This window comes from Phycodurus eques, chromosome 15 (assembly GCF_024500275.1).
Source record: "Phycodurus eques isolate BA_2022a chromosome 15, UOR_Pequ_1.1, whole genome shotgun sequence".
NCBI lineage: Eukaryota > Metazoa > Chordata > Actinopteri > Syngnathiformes > Syngnathidae > Phycodurus > Phycodurus eques.
The window spans coordinates 16,919,192-16,940,255 of NC_084539.1; the positions used below are offsets into that span (position 1 = coordinate 16,919,192).

Below are 21,064 nucleotides of genomic sequence, written 5' to 3' on the forward strand. Positions count from 1 at the left end.
GTCACTCTCGTTGGATGCTCAGAGTGACAACAGCAATGTCAACACACACAGACACACACACACATTGGATGTAATTACCACTAGAATGAGCCTGTATGAAGTAAACATGTGTATGTGTGTGTGTCTTAATGAGACTATGGGGAATCCATTATTTGTATGTTAGACATCCCCACAGACTCCTTAAACACACACACACACACACACACACACACAAAACAGATAAGGACCTTAGAATATAATTTTATTAATGCATGAAAACATTATATAAAAAGTAGTTGGATGAAGGGGTATATACCAAAAATGACATCTAGCACAGAAGTTCTGCCTGAGGTTCCTCTCAAAATGCATAGGATTAGACTGCTACAATCTTTTCAGCCTCTTTTATACCAATATTTGCTTGTAAAAAACATGCAAAAGCTCACTTTGACAGAGAGGTATTAACGCAACAATAGGTTTGTTATCATGATTTGCAGAGCTGTTCCTAATATTCTGTCCCTCTCATGTAGCTCAACAACCATCCATTGTCTATAGTGCTCATTATGGTCGCAAGTGAGCCTACCCTGAACTGCTCGCCAGCCAATCGCAGTGCACCTATCGACAAACGCATTCACATCCGCTTTCACGCTATACAGAATGAATGATTCAGAGTACATAATTTTGGAACGTGGGAAGAAACCTCACTCAACCACATGAAAAACATGCAAACTTCGCTGACATTCAAACCCCCAAAAAAGAACAGTAAGGCTTGTATGCTAACCACTAGTTCACCGTGCTGCCCGTAACAAGTAGAGCATAAATTTAGAAACAGCTCTGAGTGCAGTTGTTGTGTCCCTCAAAAGTGAGTGTTATCTTTGTGCAGACAGGTTTAGTAACACATTCACTCCCATTGACGGCTTTAGAAGTCAAATAGCCATGTTAACTGGGAAGGCTGGCAGTGAATGAGTTAAATTATTTTTTATAAAAATAAATATGTACATTATACCACCATCTACACCCGGGATGTCCAAACTATTGAGGGCCACATACAGGAAAGAGGGAAGTAAGAGGGCAGCCCACTTCACTGTGTCTATATGAAACCTGCTCAAATCAATTCAATATGTTGTAGGTCACTGAATGCTAAGTAGCTAAACTTTTGATGTGGCCCGTGTTTAATTTTATTATTACAATATGCAGACTTTGGACACCCCTGATTGAAGTGCATTCAAGCTTCTTAGTGGCGTCTGAAAAGGCGGTTCAACATGTCATACTTCTTCACGTTGTTGTTGTTATTGTTGTTTTCTAGCCTTTAAAGTTCTGGAAGATCTCAGCAGCTTCCAGCCAGGTCCGGAAGCAGGTCAGGCCCCTGTCTCGGATCTGCTTGCGGCCCTTGTCTGTGATCACGTGGCCGTTCTCTTTCACAATCACCAGCTTGGGCACGGCCGTGATGTTGTAGCGCTTCTTCAACTCGCTGCGCCGAAGAAAAGAACAACATGGCTCAGTGAGCATCTTATGGACTAACTCCACATGTGTGGTTTACTTTTTTGTTGCCTTTTTGTAACAGCACAGGGGAAAAGTGTGACGGTAACTACAGAACAGGAAATGAAACTTATTGTGACATAGCAAAGTAGTACATGTCTCTGTGTTCTGGTCGCTCAGTAAAATATGGATAACTTAACATCAACTGATCCAAATTTGGTGGACATGTCGAGCATGACAGGACGCATGAAATCATGTCGAAAAGACACATGCCTGAAATTGAACAGAAAGTGAGTCATTTTGGCTTGAAGCAGCCATTTTGTGTGAATTCCAGGGCTCATACTATGAGCAATTCACCCAAATGAGCTCCAGTCGAAACGAGTTAATGTTAAAGTTATTTTTCCTTATGCCATCGATAGTATAGGGGTGCATTCTCTGGAATTTTAGTTACTTACTAACGTGGGTTTCCTTGGAGTCAGGGGCTATTTTGGGTCTCGGGTCATCTTTAAAAATGCTCCAAGAAATTGTAATAAATTCATGTATGACCCACAATACAACAGGAGAGTCTGTCCTGAGTGGGGCTAATTGAAAGTTTGGGAAACACAATGACAAATGTTTAACTGTAATTTGGGTCCATGTGAAGAAAAAAAGAAGAGAGAAGTGTGTGTAAATAATGGCAAATATATTTGGGGGCTAGATAAACAATGTGTAAATAATGGCTGCACATGAGCGAGGGATTTACAGTCAGCTCTTCAGTTTAGGATTAAGAGCTAGAGAGGGAGTGTGTGTGTGTGTGTGTGTGGGGGGGGGGGGGGGGGGGGGGGTGACCTCCATAAACCTTTCAGCAGACGTTAAAGCCAAATAAAAAGCAACTTGTAAATGAGCCTCTACCTCAGGGTGATGTTATTGGCGTGTGTTTGATACTGACTGCTTGTAGTCGTCCGTCCAAGGCAGAGCCAACCAGTCGCCGTGCATGTCGTGGTAGTACTCCACCATGTCCTCGGTGGTCTTGTCCGACGAGACGAAGACCACCTCAAACTGCGCGGGGGGCTCGCCCTCCTCCACCAGCTCCGTGTAAAAGTCGCACAGCACCGGCGTGAAGTCGCGGCACGGCGGGCACCAACCGGCCGAGAAGTAGATGCCCACCACCTTGTTCCTCAGCGCCTCTTCTGGCTCCACCAAGTCGCCGTCTTTGTTGAGCAGAGTGCGGCCGGCGAACACTTCCACCATGGCTGCTTTTCAAACGCGCACCCTTTTCCTTTCTTTTATGTACTTTGAAACATTAGAGGAACGAGGAGCTTCGCCGTCATGTTTATCTCTTTAACCAGCCACCTTAATCGCCTATCGACCAATGGGAGCTTAGCCGAGCATTCACGTCATCACATAACCACGTGGTTTTAGAATGAAGATGCATTCAAATGCAGAGTCAAAGCGTCGGTACTTTAGCATTGTCGACGTTTCGAGGCCTGTCATTTCCTTTAGTTTCTGTCACGCCCCTTTAAAACCTTCTGTTCGACTGAAAATTTCAATAATCATAATACAAAAAAACCACAGTGGTAGTATCATAAACCCCACTGTGGCACAGTGAAACTGTTCCGACATAAAAGGGATACAGAGTCTCCATTCTACTTGCTTTAACAGCCGAACAGGACAGGTTAAAAATGGGGTGGAAGACGAGACCCCATCATAATCACACACGAACATTTCAATTAAAATATATCCTTTTGTATTATTTAACAGTCCATTTTTTTAAAAGAAAAAAAACACCTTCTGTAATGTATTATATCGTCACCCCTTTCTAAAATATAAGTACAGTATATATAGGTGTACATATTTATATGAATAAAAAACACTTTAATTTTTTTTAATGGTTTGGTCTTTGAAGCTACTACAGTACAGTACTATAGACAGTCGCAGAGTATTTCAATGTTCAAAGCAATTTGCGCAGTAAAGCCCTTTATCCGCTAGGTGGAAGTAAAGTTTTCTTTCAAGATTCCTGCTTTAAAAGCAAAAAGTGTGTTATTAAGACCTTTGAATATATTTTGTTTTGTTTTGTTATGACAATGAAATTAGAAACTAAACAAGACATCTGCATATTTGCAAAATAAAAACACAGCTGCCTTACCACATTGCTTGTCTTTATCCTTCCCTCGCAGCCTAATGGACCGTGAGGTCACTTGGAAAGAACCGAGCCGACCCACTCTTCCTTCCTTCCTTCCTTCCTTCCCATTGCTTCCCATTTGAGGAGTCCAGTGCTGTGACGGACGACTGACTGGACCTTTTCCCTAGGAGCTGCTCGCTCTCTCGAAGCATTTCAACATCATGACCTCCAATTCCAGTATATCCAGCATGCGACGACTGGTGGAGCAGCTGAAGCTGGAGGCCAGCGTGGAGAGGATCAAGGTAAGGAAAGAGAAACCACATCTATAAAGGACATTGTAAGAGGTGCAGCGGCATGGGGAAAAATAGAGAGAAAAAAAACTATTTAAAAAAAGGCAAAATGGATAGATTTTTCCAAGTGGGGTCATACTTTCATCATAGTGGACATTGGTGTCGTGACTTAGAAGTTTAATGTATTCTGTGAGGATTTTGTTGTTCTGTGTTTGGACTGTTTGTGCCGTTAAATAAATGGCTGAAAGTGCATTGGCGGCTATGGCTCTCCTTGCCCACATGCGGGGGTGTTGCAGTTTTCACTCGACTCTCGCGGTGGCGGATCTGAAGCTCACTCGTAATCTAAATTTGGCTCGAAACACAAAGCAAAAAAAATCATGTTAACAGCTCGTAACTCAACAAACTTTTAAATTGGGGCACTCATAAATCAAACTACCAATATAAATACAATAATCAAGTGGTTTTCAGGACTTTGGGAGACACAGCAGCTTGAGAAAAATAAAGAATAAAACAAAATGAAACAGTATATATGAAATTTTCACATCTTTCATTGTCACGACTAATGAAATGTTAGCTAGCTAGCATACACAGTTGCTTGGACTCTTTGCCTGTTACTAGGCGGAATACACTGTCCAATGAAAAACGTTTCTCCAAATGTTTATTATTATTATTATTATTATTTTGTTACCTTTTTATTCAATACTCCAAAAAACTCACAAAATTCAGATGTCTTTTTTTTTTTTTTCCACGCTAATGGGCCTATGAGGCAGCTAGAAGTCAGTCCTCTGAATTCTGCCTTGCAATAAGCAATTAATTCGTACAATTCTAATGATGTAATGTAACGTTTCTAGGCCTGCGTGCTCGCTAAGATGGCAGTTCAATAAATGGCTTAAATGCTGGACATGTAATGTTTTAAGGAGCATTTTAGCAACGTTAATTGTCATTTTAGCAACGTTAATTGTCATGTAAGTGCGGAAAAAAAAGTGACCATTTCAATATTCCGTCTCCGTCTGAAACACGGAGGAACTGTATTTTTGTTGGTGTATGCATAAACAATCAATATATAACTTTATAATAAAAGAAAAATGTTACCTATAGACACAGCCATGCAGATCAACAGATTTGCTTGGGTTGCTTGTTGCTAAGCAGAATTCATAGAGGCAACTCACAACTGCCCCATAGGCCAGTTTTAATGACAAAAAAAAAAAGTTAAAAACAACAAAAATACCTAAAATGTGTCTTTTTCATTCAAATTTGCAAGCCAAATACTTTATAGCAACAAACAAAGAATACAAACACTTCTCTTGCTATGTTAAAGGGTGAAAAAAAAGGGTGCTTAGAAAGTGTTTTACTCAGTTTAAATGTGTTTAAAGCATGTTGGAGGGGTATTCACCTATTGCGACTATAATAAGCAGACTATAGCCTATAACAATGTATGGTGTGAATATGAATTCATATAAATACTATAAATGCAGGTGTCACAGGCGGCTGCAGAGCTGCAGCACTTCTGTCTGCAGAACGCAGGCAGGGACGCTCTGCTGGTGGGCGTCCCCGCAGGAAGCAACCCCTTCCGGGAGCCACGATCCTGCGCGGTGGTGTGACGGCCGCTGCGAGAGGAACGTCGTTCACTCATGCTACATTGGAAGCGTCACAGTTGGAATCTTAAAAAACAAAAAACAAACAAAAAAAACCCTCTGCCCCTTTTGCAGCAGCAGAACGAATGCAAACGAGAAACAGGGCGATGTGTCAAGATTGTATACTGTTTTTAAAAATATAAAATAACCACAAAGTACATAAATATTTTGTGAGTGACATTTTTTGTGTGAAAATTTTGCATTCACTCTTAATATTCTATAATGATGGGAGATGCTTGCACGAGTTTTAGTCACAAGGACTGTTGCTAGGCAGAATTCACAGTGCTTAATTATAACTGCCCTATCGTCTGATATTTTCCTCCTCATTTTTGGGGCGTGGGGGATGGGTGGGAAACAATTTGGAGAGACATACAGAACTTTTCATTAGACTGCAATGAATGTCAGATGTAGAATTGTAGTTTAAATTCTGCCTAGCAACAGGTGAATAATCCAAGTGACTGTCCCAAATTCCTGTGACAAATTTGCCAGTCGTTGCAGGTAGTCAGTACAATTCAGTGGATTCATTGATTGTTGCTAAGCAGAATTTATGGGGCCCAAATGTAACTGCACTATATAGGCCTATGAGACGTGTTTTTTCTTCTTCATGTTTTGGATAAAAACAAAGTAATTGTGGATATACATTTTTTCATTGGACTGCTACAATATTGTAGTCACTAGGCTGTTTGAATTGAGAGCTGATTTAGGCAGTGTTGAGAAAATCATGTATCTTCAAATTGTGTTGTTTTGGCTTGCATTATCCGCTTGTTAGGCAGAATCAGGGCGCAAGCATAACTGCCCCAGAGGGCTGTGACAAATTTGGCATTTGTGGCAGTCAAATGAAAATCATCGATTTCCAAATTTGTAGTTTTTCATATGGAGTATTTGCTTGTTGCTTGGCAGAATTAATGGGGCTCAGTCGTGCCTGCCCTGTAGCCTTGTGACACATTTTTTTTTTAAATATTTTTTTCTAAATCATACTTAGAATAAAAAGAAACCCAATTTGGAGATGAATGCTTTTCATTGGAGTGGAATGAGTTAGGGGGGGAAAAAATAATCACAGTCCGATACTTGTGATTGAGCCCCATAAATTCTGCCCAGCAACAAGCAAAGAAACTGAAAAAATTGTGCGATACATTAGACAGCAACATTTTTTTCACTTGGCTGTTTGAACTGAGATGCAACTCTGGTAGTGTTGAGAAAAGAAGAGTTTTTCACTTCGATTCTTGTTGCTGGGCAGAATTCTCGGAGCCCCCCTATGCCCCCCCCCCCCCCCCAAAAAAAAAAAAAAAGACCAGTGAAAAGTTTGGGACAAAACTGGGACATACAAGCGCTTCATTGTCTTAAATAAAGACGATATTTACAAGCTCGACACAGCCCGAATCAAGTATCACCGAAACTCTTACGAGGATGTTTATTTTGCCGATGTTGCTCGGATGCAGGCCTTAAACGAGCGGTCACAATGTCATGGAATCGTCGCTTCCTGATGCTTGAGCTAAATTGGGCGCGCAGCCAGACACAGAGAGCGAGAAAGGAAACTGGCTCTTCCTGTTCAACGCTCCAAACATTCTCAGAACACTTCATCTCAATTTGCAAGTAGGAAGAAAGTTATGGAAGTTAATGCTTTTTTTAATCACAATTTTCCATGCTACCTGGATATTACGTTATATTACGTTTGTTTTTGTATATTGTGTAGCTGCTTTTAGAGAAACAATGGGGCTAAAGTTTAAAAGCGATTAGTCGCTTATCCTCTTTTACTCATTTGGTCACCTCACCTACTACTTCAACACTTCCCCCTTCCTTAATGAGAAACCTACGTTTATATAATCTATAATTACTATTTTAATACAAAATCTATATTTAAAAAAAAAAATCATAATGTTGGGTTAGGGTTAGGATTAGGGGTTAGGGTTAGAACATTTAGAATAAACGAACAGTACTCACAATCTTTGTTATAATCTTCCTATCGTGGTGATAGTATTTTTTAAAAACTTTAAATAGGGTCACTACTAATATGATTGATCCGATTCATAGCAAAATCTGAATGTGAAGCAGTATTTCAGTAACATGAGCAGAAATAACGCCATCTGCTGGTCAATAAGCACATAATCATTGATTTGACCGAGTTCTATCCCTTTTACTCCATTCACTTGAATACTTTGTCAACATTTGTATTTTTAATAATTATATTGAGGGTATAAACGTTTTGTATAGAATTTTTAAAAAAATTGATTCAATTATAGTAAATGGGCTTCTTCCCATGTACATCTTTTTTTTTCTACCACTGTCTTCTCATTCATCTACTGATAGTGTCATTGTATATATAATGCCACGTCAGTTGAAATGATTAGTTTTACTGGTTATCTTCAGTCTTCCTTTTAATCATTTTATACTCCAACACAAACACTGTAAACAAATATATAAATAATATCATCAATCCATACAGTTTCACATTTCAGTATCTTGCTCAAGGATACTTCGACGTGGTCACAAGGGCTGAGCGTCGAACCCACAACCTTCGGGTCTGGAAAAGACCACTCTACCACCTGACCCCGGCCGCCCCCTAATTATAACTTTCTTTTGAATGTAACCTTTCTTTGCTGACTGGCGGGAAGATATGCAGTGATTCTGTGGCCTCAAATATTGCGATATTTCAAAAAGGATTAACTCCACTTGTGTATTCTGCTTGTGATAGAAAAGGTTCTGCCTTTTGCAACAAATGAAGAATCCAAAAGAAAAACTCAGAAAATTAGGGAATACAAGCTTTTCATTGGACATCGACAATATCCCAGTCATGCTCTGGCTCTTTCAATTGAGACCTGAATTAAGTGGTGCTGACAGAGAAAAAGCATGTATCTCCAAATTATGTTTGAGTTTTTTGCTTGTTGCTCGGCAGACTTCATGGGGCTCAATTTTAAATGGCCTAAAGGCCTGCGAAAGTTGTTTTTTTTTTTGGGGGGGGTGGGAGGGGGTCAGAATTATTTACTCATGTTTAAGATCCAAATAAAATAAATTTGGAGATGCATGCTTTTCACTGGACTGCAATAAACGGCAACTTTTTCAATGGGTGTTGCAATGCAAAATTCATGGTGCTCATTCATAACTGCCTACAGGCCGGTGGAATGTTTTTGGGGATCAGAATTGATTCTTTCATCTAGGTACAGTCATCAAATGTTTTTCTGATTGTTTCTATTACTTTCTTTGGTGGGGACTTTTATTTATTTACTTATTAATTTATATATTTTTGGAATGACAACAAAAGCAAGCGCACCTGCCACTCGATTCTCAATGCGGTGGGCGGTGAACCCAAGTGGGCGTGTCGGGTTTCAGTTGACGCCCCTTTCTCTGCTGCCCTCACAACACAGTGAGTACAGCACGCACACGCAGGAAACGCACGCACTCAGGCCTGATCGGGTTCCAAGGCCACACATTCCCTAAATGAGGAACGCTGCTAACTACCGGGGTGGCTTTTTGTGCTTCCTCGGAATTCCCAAAGCCTGGATTGAAATTTCAAACACCCGATGACAACTCTGGCTCAAGCGAGGACGTCATGGCCAAGGTGTATGGAATCTATGTGGGAATACTAACAGGTACGAGCTATGTTCCTCTATTTTACCAATCAATTCCATTTTTTATTCCTATTTTTCATAATTGTTCATGTTTTAAAAAGGCGAAGCGTAAAAATAAACGTGGGCTTGGTAAATGTTTAAAAGGTAGCCAGCAGGCCATTAAGCAACTGTGATAGTCAACACACACACACACACACACACACACACACACACACACACACACACTCACTCACTCACTCACTCACTCACTCACTCACTCACTCACACTCCGATGAATTTCAAAACTATTCCAGAGAAAGGCATGATCGTCAGCAGCAGCACACACAACACAACAGGTGCAATGTGATAAAATGTGAAATGATGCTGTCAACACGTGCGTGTGCGTGCGTGTGTCGTACCCGCAGGGCTGGCCTTGTGCGAATGGTCCTTGGCCGGCTGGAACGACACCAGTGAAGCTGTCAATCAAACGGAGGCCCCCTGCCATCGCCATGGCAACAGAGGCAACTGCACAGGTAGATTAGCTGGAAAGGGTGGGAGGTGAAAAAATAAATTGCACTGTCACATTGGCACAGCTTTGCGCTGCTTTAGGTCCCTCGCCTTCTAAACTAAGACGAGATGAAATAAAGTAAGCCAAATGAGATACACAAAGTTATGAAACGCTAAACGATGATAAGCTAAAATACGATGAGATGAGCCCAATAAAGCCAAGCTAAATGAAGCTAAGACTCGCTAAACTAAAATATGCAAAGATAAGTTGAAACTAAACAAAACGACGCGGAATAACCTAAGATTAGCGAAACAGAATCAAGCTAAAGTAAGACAAACTTATCCAAGCTAAACTCAAATGAGCTAAAATTAGATTTTTTTTAAAAAGCCAAGCTAACATAAGTTCAATGTATCCAAGCTAAACTAAGAAAGCTGAACTAAACTAAGAAAAGCTAAAGTAAGATTACTTAGACAAGCTATACTAAGTGGCATAGTCAGGGTAAAATAAAATACCAGTAAACTACTATAAACTAAGCCAAGATGAGTTAAACTAAGCCAGGCTAAAAATAAGTCAACCAAGCCAAGCTAAGATGCAATAGCTAAATTAAACTAAGACAAACTAAACTAAGCATGATGAACAAAAGTGAACTAAGTCAAGCTAAGTACCAATTACCAAGATAAACCAAACCAAGATAAGCTAAACTAAACCTAGCTAAAATTATCTACCTGGAGACAAACTCAGTATTTAAAAAAAAACTGAGGTAAGATGAGCTGTAAGATAAAATAAAACAAACTAAAACAAGCCCGCCTAAAAAAAAAAAAAAAAAAAAAAAGCTAAACTTAACCAATCCAAAATGTTAAACCCAAACAAAGATTAGCTAAACTATGATACGATAAAATAACCAAGCTAAAATAAGGTTAACTTATCTAAGCCAAAACGAGTGTACGAGAGAAAGCAGCAAGTTTTCAATGGCCCCTTGAAACTCAGTAAGTGGATATGCTCCTTTCGTGTCTGCTCTCAATGAAACTCTCTCATCGATGCCGCTGCATTGTTATATGAGCCAACTTCCAAAGGTAATCTTGTGGGAAAATGTCATAAAGATTGAGTGTCTGTTGTCGTACTAGAGCGGCTCCAACTACCGGAGACAAATTCCTTGTGTGTTTTTTGGACATACTTGGCAAATAAAGATGATTCTGATAAAGATAGTGGCCCAAGAAGACGAAATGCCGTATGTGTGTGTGTGTTGTGATCTTTAATGGCTGAGGACATGTTTCACGCAGTAAACGACGTGCGTGCTTATTGAATGTTTGACCACGCCATGCTTTTTGCGGCACTAATACACCCCCCATCCCCCCGGATCATATTGCAGTCTATTTATACGGTCGGTTCATAACAGAAGGTGAGCTTTGAAGTCAATGGAGTCCAGCTGACAACGTTGGGTAGCAGCAGGAGTGTGCAAATGAGGTCCCTTGGGAAGGGGTGGGAAAAGTACTCACACTCTGTACCTTAGTAAAAGTACAGATACTTGTACAAAAAGACTGGTAAAAGTAGAAGTACTGATTCAACTCTTGCAGTACCGTTTTACTGCAGTACCTGTTTGATAGCTGGCACACCGGGGGGAAAAATACACACAAAGTAGCTTCCCTCCTAACTTGCATAATAAGGGAAAACAATCTCTGTATAAGATAAATTGCTTTGTTGGAAGCATGCATTTGTACAAAAAAAAAAAAAAAAAGTCCCAAAATACACCAACCACTAATCTCAACAAATCACACGTTGTCATTTCCAGTACCCAGTACGGGACAGTGGAATGGACACTTCACCAAATGTCCACAAGAATTCTACCACTACTGCATCCACGGGGAGTGTCGCTTTATTAAAGATCAGAAGGCGCCGTCCTGCAGGTGAGAAAGAGATTGTTCATAAAGGTCGGAGATAATAGATTGGAAAGTGAAATCAGGCTGGATTTTCACTGCAGGTCCAAGTGCTCGATTCTAATTCAATGTCTATACAGTATCCGATTTTTATTTCCATGTACATTTCAAGTGACACATACGGATGTGTTTACATTCAGGGAACACATGGAAGAACTGGCATTGGCGGGGTAAATCCATTGCATTAGCAGATGTCCGATACATCTTTTTATCTAAATTTGGAAGAGGCCCGATTCCAATCTGAAGATAGCTGATTCCATGCAGTTTTTTTTAAATTCACGTTGTTATGACGTGAATCCCAATTGTGTCACTTGAGAACAAAACAATTGTAATTGTGTCACTTGAACCATCCAGTGTAACTCCCACCTAAGAGGTATTGTTTTGACTGCTGTTTGCCAGTTTGCCGGGTTACATAAAAAAAATTCTCCGGGCACTCCGGTTTCCTCCCACATCCCAAAAACATGCGTGGTAGGTTGATTAAAGACTCTAAATTGCCTGTAGGTGTGAATGTGAGTGCGAATGGCTGTTTGATTCTATGTGCCCCGCGATTGGTTGGCGACCTGTTCAGGGTGTAACCCGCCTCCCGCCCGGAAATAGCTGAGATAGGCTCCAGCGGCCTGTGACCCTAATGAGGATAAGCGGTAGAGAAAATGGATGGATGGATGGTTGGCCCTAGTGTCTCGATGGAACAGTGCTGTATGTCTAACTATGAACTAAAAAGAAGGCTGCTTACTAGTTAACGCAGATTCGTCACTATTGGTATGATCCCGTAGTTCTCTGCCATGCTGCGTGAACCAGGAAGTGACGTGCTAAAATATACAGTGAAACCCCGTTTGTCATGTGGGATACATTCCAGACCCACCCACAATAGGTCAAAATATGTGATATAGACATTTTTTAAGAAACATTTGTGAAGGGTTTAACCTTGGTGGAGGTCTGTGCTTGACTGACTGCCTTTCTCAATGTTGTCGCTTGTTATGAGACAATTTCTAACTTCTAAGGGTCTTGTGCTCCTCCAGGTGTCAGCGTGGCTACATTGGCTCCAGATGTGAGTACGTGGACCTGGACTGGCGGAGAGGAGAGAGGCATCAGATGATCATCATCTGCGTCATTGCGGCACTCGTGGTCCTCCTTCTTCTCATTGTGTTCATCTTTGTCTGTTCACAGTGAGTGTCTGGTGATAGGATACTTGGTTTTACAACTTGTTGGATGGATCTAGATTTAGAAGTTTCGGTTGTCACAGTTTATGGGCAACCCTTTTGGAAAATCGAAACTGCCGCTCCTTATTGTTTATCTCCTTGTTTATCTACCATTTTATTACCTACTCCAAACGTGAAAGCGCAAAGACGTGAGAGATTGTTTTGATTGCCCTTTGCTGGTTAGCTTGTTAAAGCTATTGAGCATACACGAGACAACAAATTTGCACAAAACTTTGCAGAGGGCTGACATGTGTTGCAAAGAAGAAGCCATAGAATCTTTCTGGCCTCTAGATAAAGCTGTTGATACAGGAATTTCCAATCCTCAGTGAACTGACTAGTTTAGCAGCCAGGTCCACGATTGTTAACGATCACGTCTAATAAAGGTGCAGATAAAGGGAGTTTATTTTTGCATTTTGAATCACTGGACGGTTAGCTGTAAGGTTAAGAACTCGGGTTAGGGTTAGTCTTCAGGTTGAAGGTTCAGCACTATATGTTTAAGGTCTGCCTTACGGTTTAGGGGTAGGGACTAGGGTTAGCTTTGAGGTTTAAGTTTAGAGAGTATGGTTAGCCTTAAACTTATGCCACTAAGGTTAGCTTTGAGGTTTGGTGTGAGGGACTAGGGGAAGCCTTAAGACTTAAGGTTAGGGGCTATGGTCGGTGTTTGCCTTAAGGCTTAAGCTTAGGGACAAAGGCAAAGAGTTAGCCTTAAGGTTTAGTCTGAGAGACTAGGGTTTGCTTTAAGATTTACGATTGAGAGCTAGGGTTAATTAAGGTTTTGAGTTTAGGGTAAGGTTTAAGATTTAGGGCTGAGGATTAGGGTTAGTTTAATTTTTTCGGGATAAGTACTACGGACAGACCTAGCATTAGCTTTAAAGTTTTGCATTTGCATTACGTTTTAGAGGATCTCACTCCAGCCAAGTGTAGCTAACTCTAGCTAGCTAACGTGCACCCACTGAGGCGTTTATTCATTTGGTATTAAATGTTAAAACATTGTTTCCTGTCAGTCGCAGGTTCAGAATTTGCCGGAAGAGGGGACGGCAGCGGGAGGAACCAAGGAACGGGATGGAGAAACTCCATATGATGGATACGCATGCACATCCCGTAACACCAGACTCAGTGGAGCCTTTAAACTACAATGACGTATGACAGCAGTGTTTGTGCGTGGCTTATGTGTCTGAGGACACTTCAGATGTTGTCCTGTCGGATGCAGAGGGGTACCGATCGAGGTCCGTCCCTCTGGGCTGGTCAGAACTGAATCCTTCCTAATGGGGAGACATTTCTGTACATGCTCGAAGACATCAAACAGGAAGCCTAAACAAACCAGAGTCCTTGAGGTAGAGAACCAAGAAGATACTTTGTTCGATTTATGATAACGACAAGCCAGAGATTATCGTTCACTGGAACACGCTGTACTTGTTGAGGAGCTACTGACGGTTATGTCCTCTTGAGAGCCGCCAACTGTGGATTGTTGTGCCGCAAAATCAATATTTTCCATCATTTCACTTTATCCACAGCACCTTCCTGCGTATCCTTTGAACTGTACCAAGGATATAGTTATTGGTCAACATTAGGAATGCAAAAAGGTCCTTGGCAACCAATAAGATGTTCGACCAATTCCTATACCCACGCTTTACCTTTCCATAACCCTAAACTTTAACACGAACGCTAAGCCTATCCAAGTCCCGATACCGTAAATCTAAAGTCAAACACTAAACACTAACCTTAAATGCAGGTTGAATATTTTGTAAAACCATTTATGGTTTCTATTTAAGTGTTACACCACATGACATGTTTATTTTTTTGGGGGGGGGGGGGGGGGGGGGGGGTTGTGTTTGTAAAAGATTGTGGACTCTAAAATCCAAAGGAGGAGGACAAGGAGGACTTGTTAGTGTATATTTGGACACAGGCAGCTTCCGGGCCCGAACAACCCAGCCAGTGTGTGACGGAGGAGAAAGTTGTCTGCTGTTGGTGAAGCCTGCTCGCATTTATTTAAGTCTAATTTGCGTCCATTAAACTGTATATGTGTCATATTTTTATTTTAACTCTCATAAAATACACCATAAAACAGCGCAAATTAATTTTGCGTCTGGCGTGACTGTGCTGTGTGTGTTTTTCCGACATGCCGGCAGATTGTGTACAAAGACAATGAAGTGGATACAGTATTGTGATGGTATGTTGTAATATTACCAGCTGCAATTAGCAGCGTGATGCCACAGGCGTTGACAAATTCCTGCACTGTTGACAGCAAGGTATCACATTTGCACAACAAAATTGGCTGGTGATTGGCTGGCAACAGGTCCAGCGTGTAAATAACAGGGTGACAGCAACAAACTGATATTTCCAGATTTCTCCAAACAGCACCCTGACTAATTGGGTCTGATGTCAATGTATAGTTACACCATAGAGACAAAACCCATATTGGGTTACTAAATGATTAATCGATGGCCTCCTTGGCACACTATGACCGTTGACCTAATTCCAGGTGACCTGTGTGTGTCACCACTGGGCTGCGGAATGCTGAGTTTCTTTACCAGGGGTGTGTCTGCTGCAGCTCTGATAGGAGCAGATAGCAGGCCCTGCGACACACATACGCACATTGTGACGTGTTTGTCAGTAAGGGGGAAAAAAAGAGAATACAATTAGTGAAAGCAACTTCCAGGAAGTAGTCACACAGAGCCGCCAAAATGATAGATTGTGGAATGTGCTGTGAAAAAATATCCAAGATTATCCAATCATACTTATTTTTGTTTGGTGTTGTGCCGTGAGATTTTAATACTGCAAAAATATGCATACTTTTTCCATCATTGTGACCCCTTTAAGTACACGATGCTGGCACTAGAGGTCAGCAAAGAGCCCCATACAAACAGCCATGGGTCATTCCAGAATTAAGAGGACATTTTCTACTCGACTCACCCCCTAAACGGATTTTTTTTCTCTTATCGCTCCCTCTTGAGGACCAACACATAACAAATATATCAGAAAAAATAAGATTGATATCAGCTTTTTTTTTTTTTTTGGTATGATTTTATGTCTTCCTTGTAATTGTGAAAAATATTTTATTTATCAGACATATTTTAAATAGTAGAAAATGTCCCATGACACTAAAACCTTTTTAGCCATCTAGAGGAAGAGGAAAAAAGAAAGTGGATTACATGACTCAGCAGAAAAGACATCATCAAGCTAACTGCCCTGACCATGAGTAGAGCTAAGCGAAGTCCTCTTTTCTATTTTTAAGTGTATCACTCAAACCAATGCAACCTTGTTACTCATATTTTTCAGTAAAATACATTATTATTATGATATATTTTTTTAAATCATACAGATAGCATAACAGTTACCACGTCTAACTTGTACTCATGAGCAATGCTCATAAGCATTGTTTTGCAACACTGTTACAGGTACTTGCAACCCTGTTACTGTAGTATATGAGTAATACTAAAATTAGGAGGGAGGGGGATCGGTATTTGGGGGGCTAAGACAATGGAACTTCTCCATTAACATATACTACCAAATAATTTTAGGGGGGTGTTTCAGCCCCCCCTAAAATAGGCCTAGCGATGCCACTCGGCTACTACGAGACTTTTTGTTTTCATGACCAGAATACACTGTATAAATATAATGTTAATCTTTTTTAATCCAAATACGCGATATAACCATTAATTGAATCCCAAATGAACCTACTTTTACATCTTGTGCAACTTCAGTAGCATATTTCCCCCTCAGAATTTTGGGTGAATTTATAAAAACTTTGTGTGGGGCGGTCATCTGCCTCTCCCAAGCGGCTCGCAGTCGCACGCATATTTAAAAACTAGAAATGTGAAAACTACAATATGTGATTTCTTGACACGAAGAGATATGAACCATATATCCTGTAGGTGAAACAATTTAGCAATTGATTCATAATACACTGCCGTGGATGGTTTACTTCCTCAGTATTCAATTTGTTGGAGTCTCTGCATGCAACCTCACTTTCATTATTTATTATTGTCACATCAATTTTGTGGCATAATTACAGCACTCACCAAAGCGCCATGCACCGCTCCTTTATCACAGGCATGCAAGCGGCAGGAGGCTGGGGAAAGCGAGACGTGTCGTTGCTTATCCTGGAGAATCACAGTGGGAAGCATAGGAAATGGATTATGAGGATGCAACCGCCGTGGATCGATAGCATGCATGCAATTTATGCTGCATATGTAGGAAAATATGACATCATCACTGCCACTACTGTATATGGTCAGGGGTGGGAAGCAACTAGTACAAATATTTGTGACTGTACTTAAATTCTTCAGGTATCTCTTGCTTATTTGATGACTTTTTTACATTTATTCCCTACTTTTGAAAGCAAATATTCAGTAGTGCCTTGAGATACGAGCGATCCGACTTACGGGTTTTGGGGAGATGCGAGCTGTCGTTCGGCTGATTTTTATGTTTTTGAATTGGGGGCATCAATTTGGGATAAGAGGGCTGTATGATATCAATTCTTCAAAAAAAGAAACTTCAAGCTCCCAGTTGAAATTTACTGTGAAACTAAACAGAAAACAAAAAGTATGACGCATTGTGTATTTAAAACAACCACATAACTTTGCCTTTGTCTTAATGCTAACACATAATGGGAAACCCCACAGACGGGCTAACGAATAGCATGTACTGCATGTGGCGGTGTTACGACGGTTTAAAGTCCCTGTAAAGTGAAACTGAAATGTCTTTTAAGTTTGACACACCGCAGAGAAGTGTTGTTAACAAGCATGCCAAATTTGAATGATTAAGAAAATTGCCAAGTTTATAAAATTGGGAAAAATAAAGATGTCCTCTCATGTCTCAGAAGCTGTGGCCGTGTCCTCTGAATGCGCTGAAAACGCCCCACGCAACTTTCACCTGTCAATCACGTTAACGTGTAACGTTTAACGTTTGTCATTTTTTGCTGTTTATGTTGTTTGGTAGCAGTTTGCGGAGTATTTTTTTTCTAGCGAGGAAACGATTCAGGTGGTTCGAGACAGTGCCAGTTGGAACTGGAATGAGAGAAGTTAGATTTGTTGTCATGTATGTGTGATAATATTGCTACTGACTGGCATGGGCGTTTGTTGCCCATTTTGGGGCTAAAATGAAAAAAACTCTGATCACCCCTGATTTGAGATGCAAACGTTTTATGTTACGAGCGTGGTCACCGAGCGAACTCCTATCAAGAAAATGAATACTCGGGAAAAGGGACCTGAAAAATGTACTCGAGTAATTGTACTTGGTTACTGCGCACTCTGCAGGCTTTCCAGGCAATTGGTTTCCATTGGTTGATTGAGCATTACGCATGAGTAAAGGGATGCACGTGGGGACTACGTATATGCTGTATCTCCCCGTTGGAGGAGAAAAGGTCAGTGTGAGCGCTGCGTCAAGACGCACGACGCTTTTTGGGGCTGCGTGAGGAGATGACAGCTCTCTTTTAACTACTTTTTGCACGCGTGTGGGTGGGTGGAGGGGCTAGTTTTCGCTTTGTGCGTGTCGGATTACAATGTCCGGGGAATCGGTAGAGGAGGGCTCGGCGTGGAGCGCCAACGCCAACCGCTCCTGCGACCCCGACCTGCACGCCGCCGGCTGCGGGTCCGAACCGGGCTCGGACGGCGCCGCGGCGGTGCGCATCGTCATCTCGGCGGTGTACGCGCTGGTGTGCGCGCTGGGCCTGGTGGGCAACCTGCTGGTGCTCTACCTGATGAAGAGCAAGCACGCGTGGAAGAAGTCCTCCATCAACCTGTTCGTCACCAGCCTGGCGCTCACCGACTTCCAGTTCGTGCTGACGCTGCCCTTCTGGGCGGTGGAGAACGCGCTGGACTTCACGTGGCTCTTCGGGCGCGTCATGTGCAAGACGGTGTCCTACGTGACGGCCATGAACATGTACGCCAGCGTCTTCTTTCTGACCGCCATGAGCGTGGCGCGCTACACTTCCCTGGCGTCGGCGCTGCACGGCCGCCGCCGCCGCGGGGGTCGCCCGCTGCGGCGCTGGGGTGCCGCGCGCTGCGTGGCCGCCTCCATCTGGCTGGCGGCCGCCTGCGCCGCGCTCCCGCACGCCGTCTTCTCCACCACGGTGCGCGTGTCCGGCGAGGAGGATCTGTGCTTGGTTAAGTTCCCGGAGAGCGAAGGCACCAGCGCGCAGCTCTGGTTGGGACTCTACCACGCGCAGAAGGTTCTCCTGGGCTTCGTGGCTCCTCTCGCCATCATCTCCGCGTGCTACCTGCTCCTCTTACGCTTCGTGGCGGCCGGCGACGACGCCAACGCGCCGAGCGCAAAGAGGCGCGCCAAGGTGACCAAATCGGTCACCATCGTGGTGCTCTCCTTCTTCTTGTGCTGGCTGCCCAACCAGGCTCTGACGGCGTGGGGCATCCTCATCAAGCTCAACGTGGTGCACTTCACCTACGAGTATTACACCACGCAGGTATACGTGTTCCCCGTGTCCGTGTGCCTGGCGCACTCCAACAGTTGCCTCAACCCGGTGCTCTACTGCCTGATGCGCCGCGAGTTCCGCAAGGCGCTCAAGAAACTCTTCCGCAGGATCACCTCGCCCGCGCTCGCCACAGTCATCAGGCCCGTCACCGGCACCACCAAGCCCGAGGCGGACGAGCGGGGGCGCGGCCGGTACGCGCGGGCGGCGCCCCGGGGGGCCCCCGTGCAGGAGCCCGCCACGGTGGTCTTCTACCCTCCGGGGGCGGCCATGTAGATGGATCGGCATCCTCCACGGGGGGCTACAAATCAGTGAGGTGGCAAAAGGACTTAAATTAATGTAGAAATGCTTGTTTAAAAAAAAGATGAAGGGCTGATTCAATACGGCTACGGAGCCCCTAAAGGGACATGGGGGGGGGGGGGGGGGGGGGTGGAGAAACTTTCTCATTCGAAAGAGAAAGTTTCTCGCTCGAATAAGAAACAAGTTCCCCCCCCCCCCCCCACCCCATGTCCCTTTAGGAGCTCCGTACGTTACCGCTACTGCTAGTAGGTAAATAAGATAGCACTCACAGGCCGACCTTTCGCATTCAAATGAGAACCTTTCTCAATCGAAAGAGAACGTTTCTCATTGGAATGAGAAAGTTTCTCGTTCAAATGAGGAAGTTTCTCGTTCGAATGAGGAACAAGTTTCTTCCCCCCTACCCCCCATGTCCCTTTAGGAGCTCCGTACCTTACCGCTACCGTTAGCAGGTCAATAAGCTAGCACTCACAGGCAGACCTTTCACATTCAAATGAGAAAGTTTCTCATTCGAACGAGAAAGTTTCTCATTTGAATGAGAAAGTTTCTCATTCGAACGAGAAAGTTTCTCGTTCAAATGAGAAACAAGTTTCTTTCTTTTTTTCTCCCATGTCCCTTTAGGGGCTCCGTACCTTTAGGGGCTCCATATGAAATAGTGTATAGTTTCAGAATACGTTTACACTTTTGTTTCATCATTTCCATCATATTATGTGAGTCGTTGGATATTTGCAAGTTTAACATGTCCACTCCGTCATCATGAAGTATCAGTTGATACAAAAGCCTTTCACAAATTCAAAATAGTTCAACACTACGCGGCAGCTTGCTAACTGCTACTGTTGCTAAGTGAAGCTCCACCCTGTGCACCTCTTTAAATGCTAATCAAAATCAAATAAATTTTCCCCATTGAGATGAATTGGCAATCCACCATGTTTGCCCGCAACCCTAATGATAAGCAGTATAGTAAATGGATGTATAGATATGTTTTTAATAAAGAAAAATGGAACTGTATTATATAAAAACACAACATTAACAAAATAAAACAATAAACTGTACATATTATAACAGTTATGTGTCGGATGTGTGCCTATGAGACATCAGGAGCTGGAATCCGGTCGGCCAGTGAGCCAGCGTGTGAGCGACTGGGTGTGAGCTGTGATCTACAACAGTTTCTTGCGCGTGTTCTTGTTTTGTATTTGTGTTTGACTGTTTGTCCTGTTCAATAAATGGCTGAAAGTGCATTGGTGGCAGTGGCTCTCCTCGCGCAAATTACAGCACCTTCATTGCGCCTTTTTGTTTCCCGCTTCGATATTAAACACTATATTAATGAATTATTTAATGAGATAAATGAACTCTAAATAAATACTTTTAAAAAAGACTAAATACATTTTCACTAACCAATCTTATGAAAAACTAGCTATTATTGCAACAAACACAATACTGTATAATAGTGGACATTTAAAAAAATCTTGTGAGATTCATTGGTTTGATAAAGAAATACATTTTAGGGCACAATGTGGCTACATGAACAATATAATGATATTGCAGGACTCTTGCAAATGAAAATGCTCGGTGGTTTGCCCACCCCTGAGAAAAATAATTTCCACCAGATCTTCCCGAGTCACACGTGATCATGTGACTTTGAAGTCCCAAGTTTAGTTTGATTTTCCGTTTGGG

At 42.4% G+C, this 21,064-nt stretch overlaps 4 protein-coding genes across 6 annotated transcripts; 3 read left to right on the forward strand and 1 right to left on the reverse strand.

The window, feature by feature from the left end:
• Positions 1 to 228: 228 nt before the first annotated feature.
• Positions 229 to 3,889, reverse strand: nxnl2 (nucleoredoxin like 2). Its single transcript, XM_061699303.1, has 2 exons — positions 2,384 to 3,889; positions 229 to 1,447 (listed from the first exon to the last, which is right to left on the reverse strand). Exons 1-2 carry the CDS (start codon positions 2,683 to 2,685, stop codon positions 1,279 to 1,281), a joined length of 471 nt encoding a protein of 156 aa, XP_061555287.1. The 5' UTR covers positions 2,686 to 3,889; the 3' UTR covers positions 229 to 1,278.
• gng10 (guanine nucleotide binding protein (G protein), gamma 10) lies at positions 1,366 to 5,783 on the forward strand. 2 transcript variants are annotated; one of them, XM_061699304.1, is made up of 3 exons: positions 1,366 to 1,477; positions 3,612 to 3,858; positions 5,322 to 5,783. In XM_061699304.1, the coding sequence occupies exons 2-3, from the start codon at positions 3,778 to 3,780 to the stop codon at positions 5,445 to 5,447; spliced, it is 207 nt and encodes a 68-aa protein (XP_061555288.1). In that variant the 5' UTR covers positions 1,366 to 1,477; positions 3,612 to 3,777; the 3' UTR covers positions 5,448 to 5,783. The 2 variants fall into 2 exon arrangements, with proteins under 2 accessions (XP_061555288.1, XP_061555289.1); XM_061699305.1 differs by lacking the exon at positions 1,366 to 1,477 and having other exon boundaries at positions 3,505 to 3,858.
• A 3,054-nt stretch (positions 5,784 to 8,837) lies between these two features.
• Positions 8,838 to 14,694, forward strand: btc (betacellulin, epidermal growth factor family member). Of its 2 annotated transcripts, none has more exons than XM_061698882.1 (5): positions 8,838 to 9,067; positions 9,451 to 9,558; positions 11,323 to 11,437; positions 12,487 to 12,633; positions 13,671 to 14,694. In XM_061698882.1, exons 1-5 carry the CDS (start codon positions 9,028 to 9,030, stop codon positions 13,810 to 13,812), a joined length of 552 nt encoding a protein of 183 aa, XP_061554866.1. In that variant the 5' UTR covers positions 8,838 to 9,027; the 3' UTR covers positions 13,813 to 14,694. The 2 variants fall into 2 exon arrangements, with proteins under 2 accessions (XP_061554866.1, XP_061554867.1); XM_061698883.1 differs by having other exon boundaries at positions 13,677 to 14,694.
• Positions 14,695 to 14,850: 156 nt separating this feature from the next.
• rxfp3 (relaxin family peptide receptor 3) lies at positions 14,851 to 19,484 on the forward strand. Its single transcript, XM_061698881.1, has one exon. It carries the CDS (start codon positions 18,170 to 18,172, stop codon positions 19,367 to 19,369), a length of 1,200 nt encoding a protein of 399 aa, XP_061554865.1. The 5' UTR covers positions 14,851 to 18,169; the 3' UTR covers positions 19,370 to 19,484.
• The last annotated feature ends 1,580 nt before the right edge of the window (positions 19,485 to 21,064 follow it).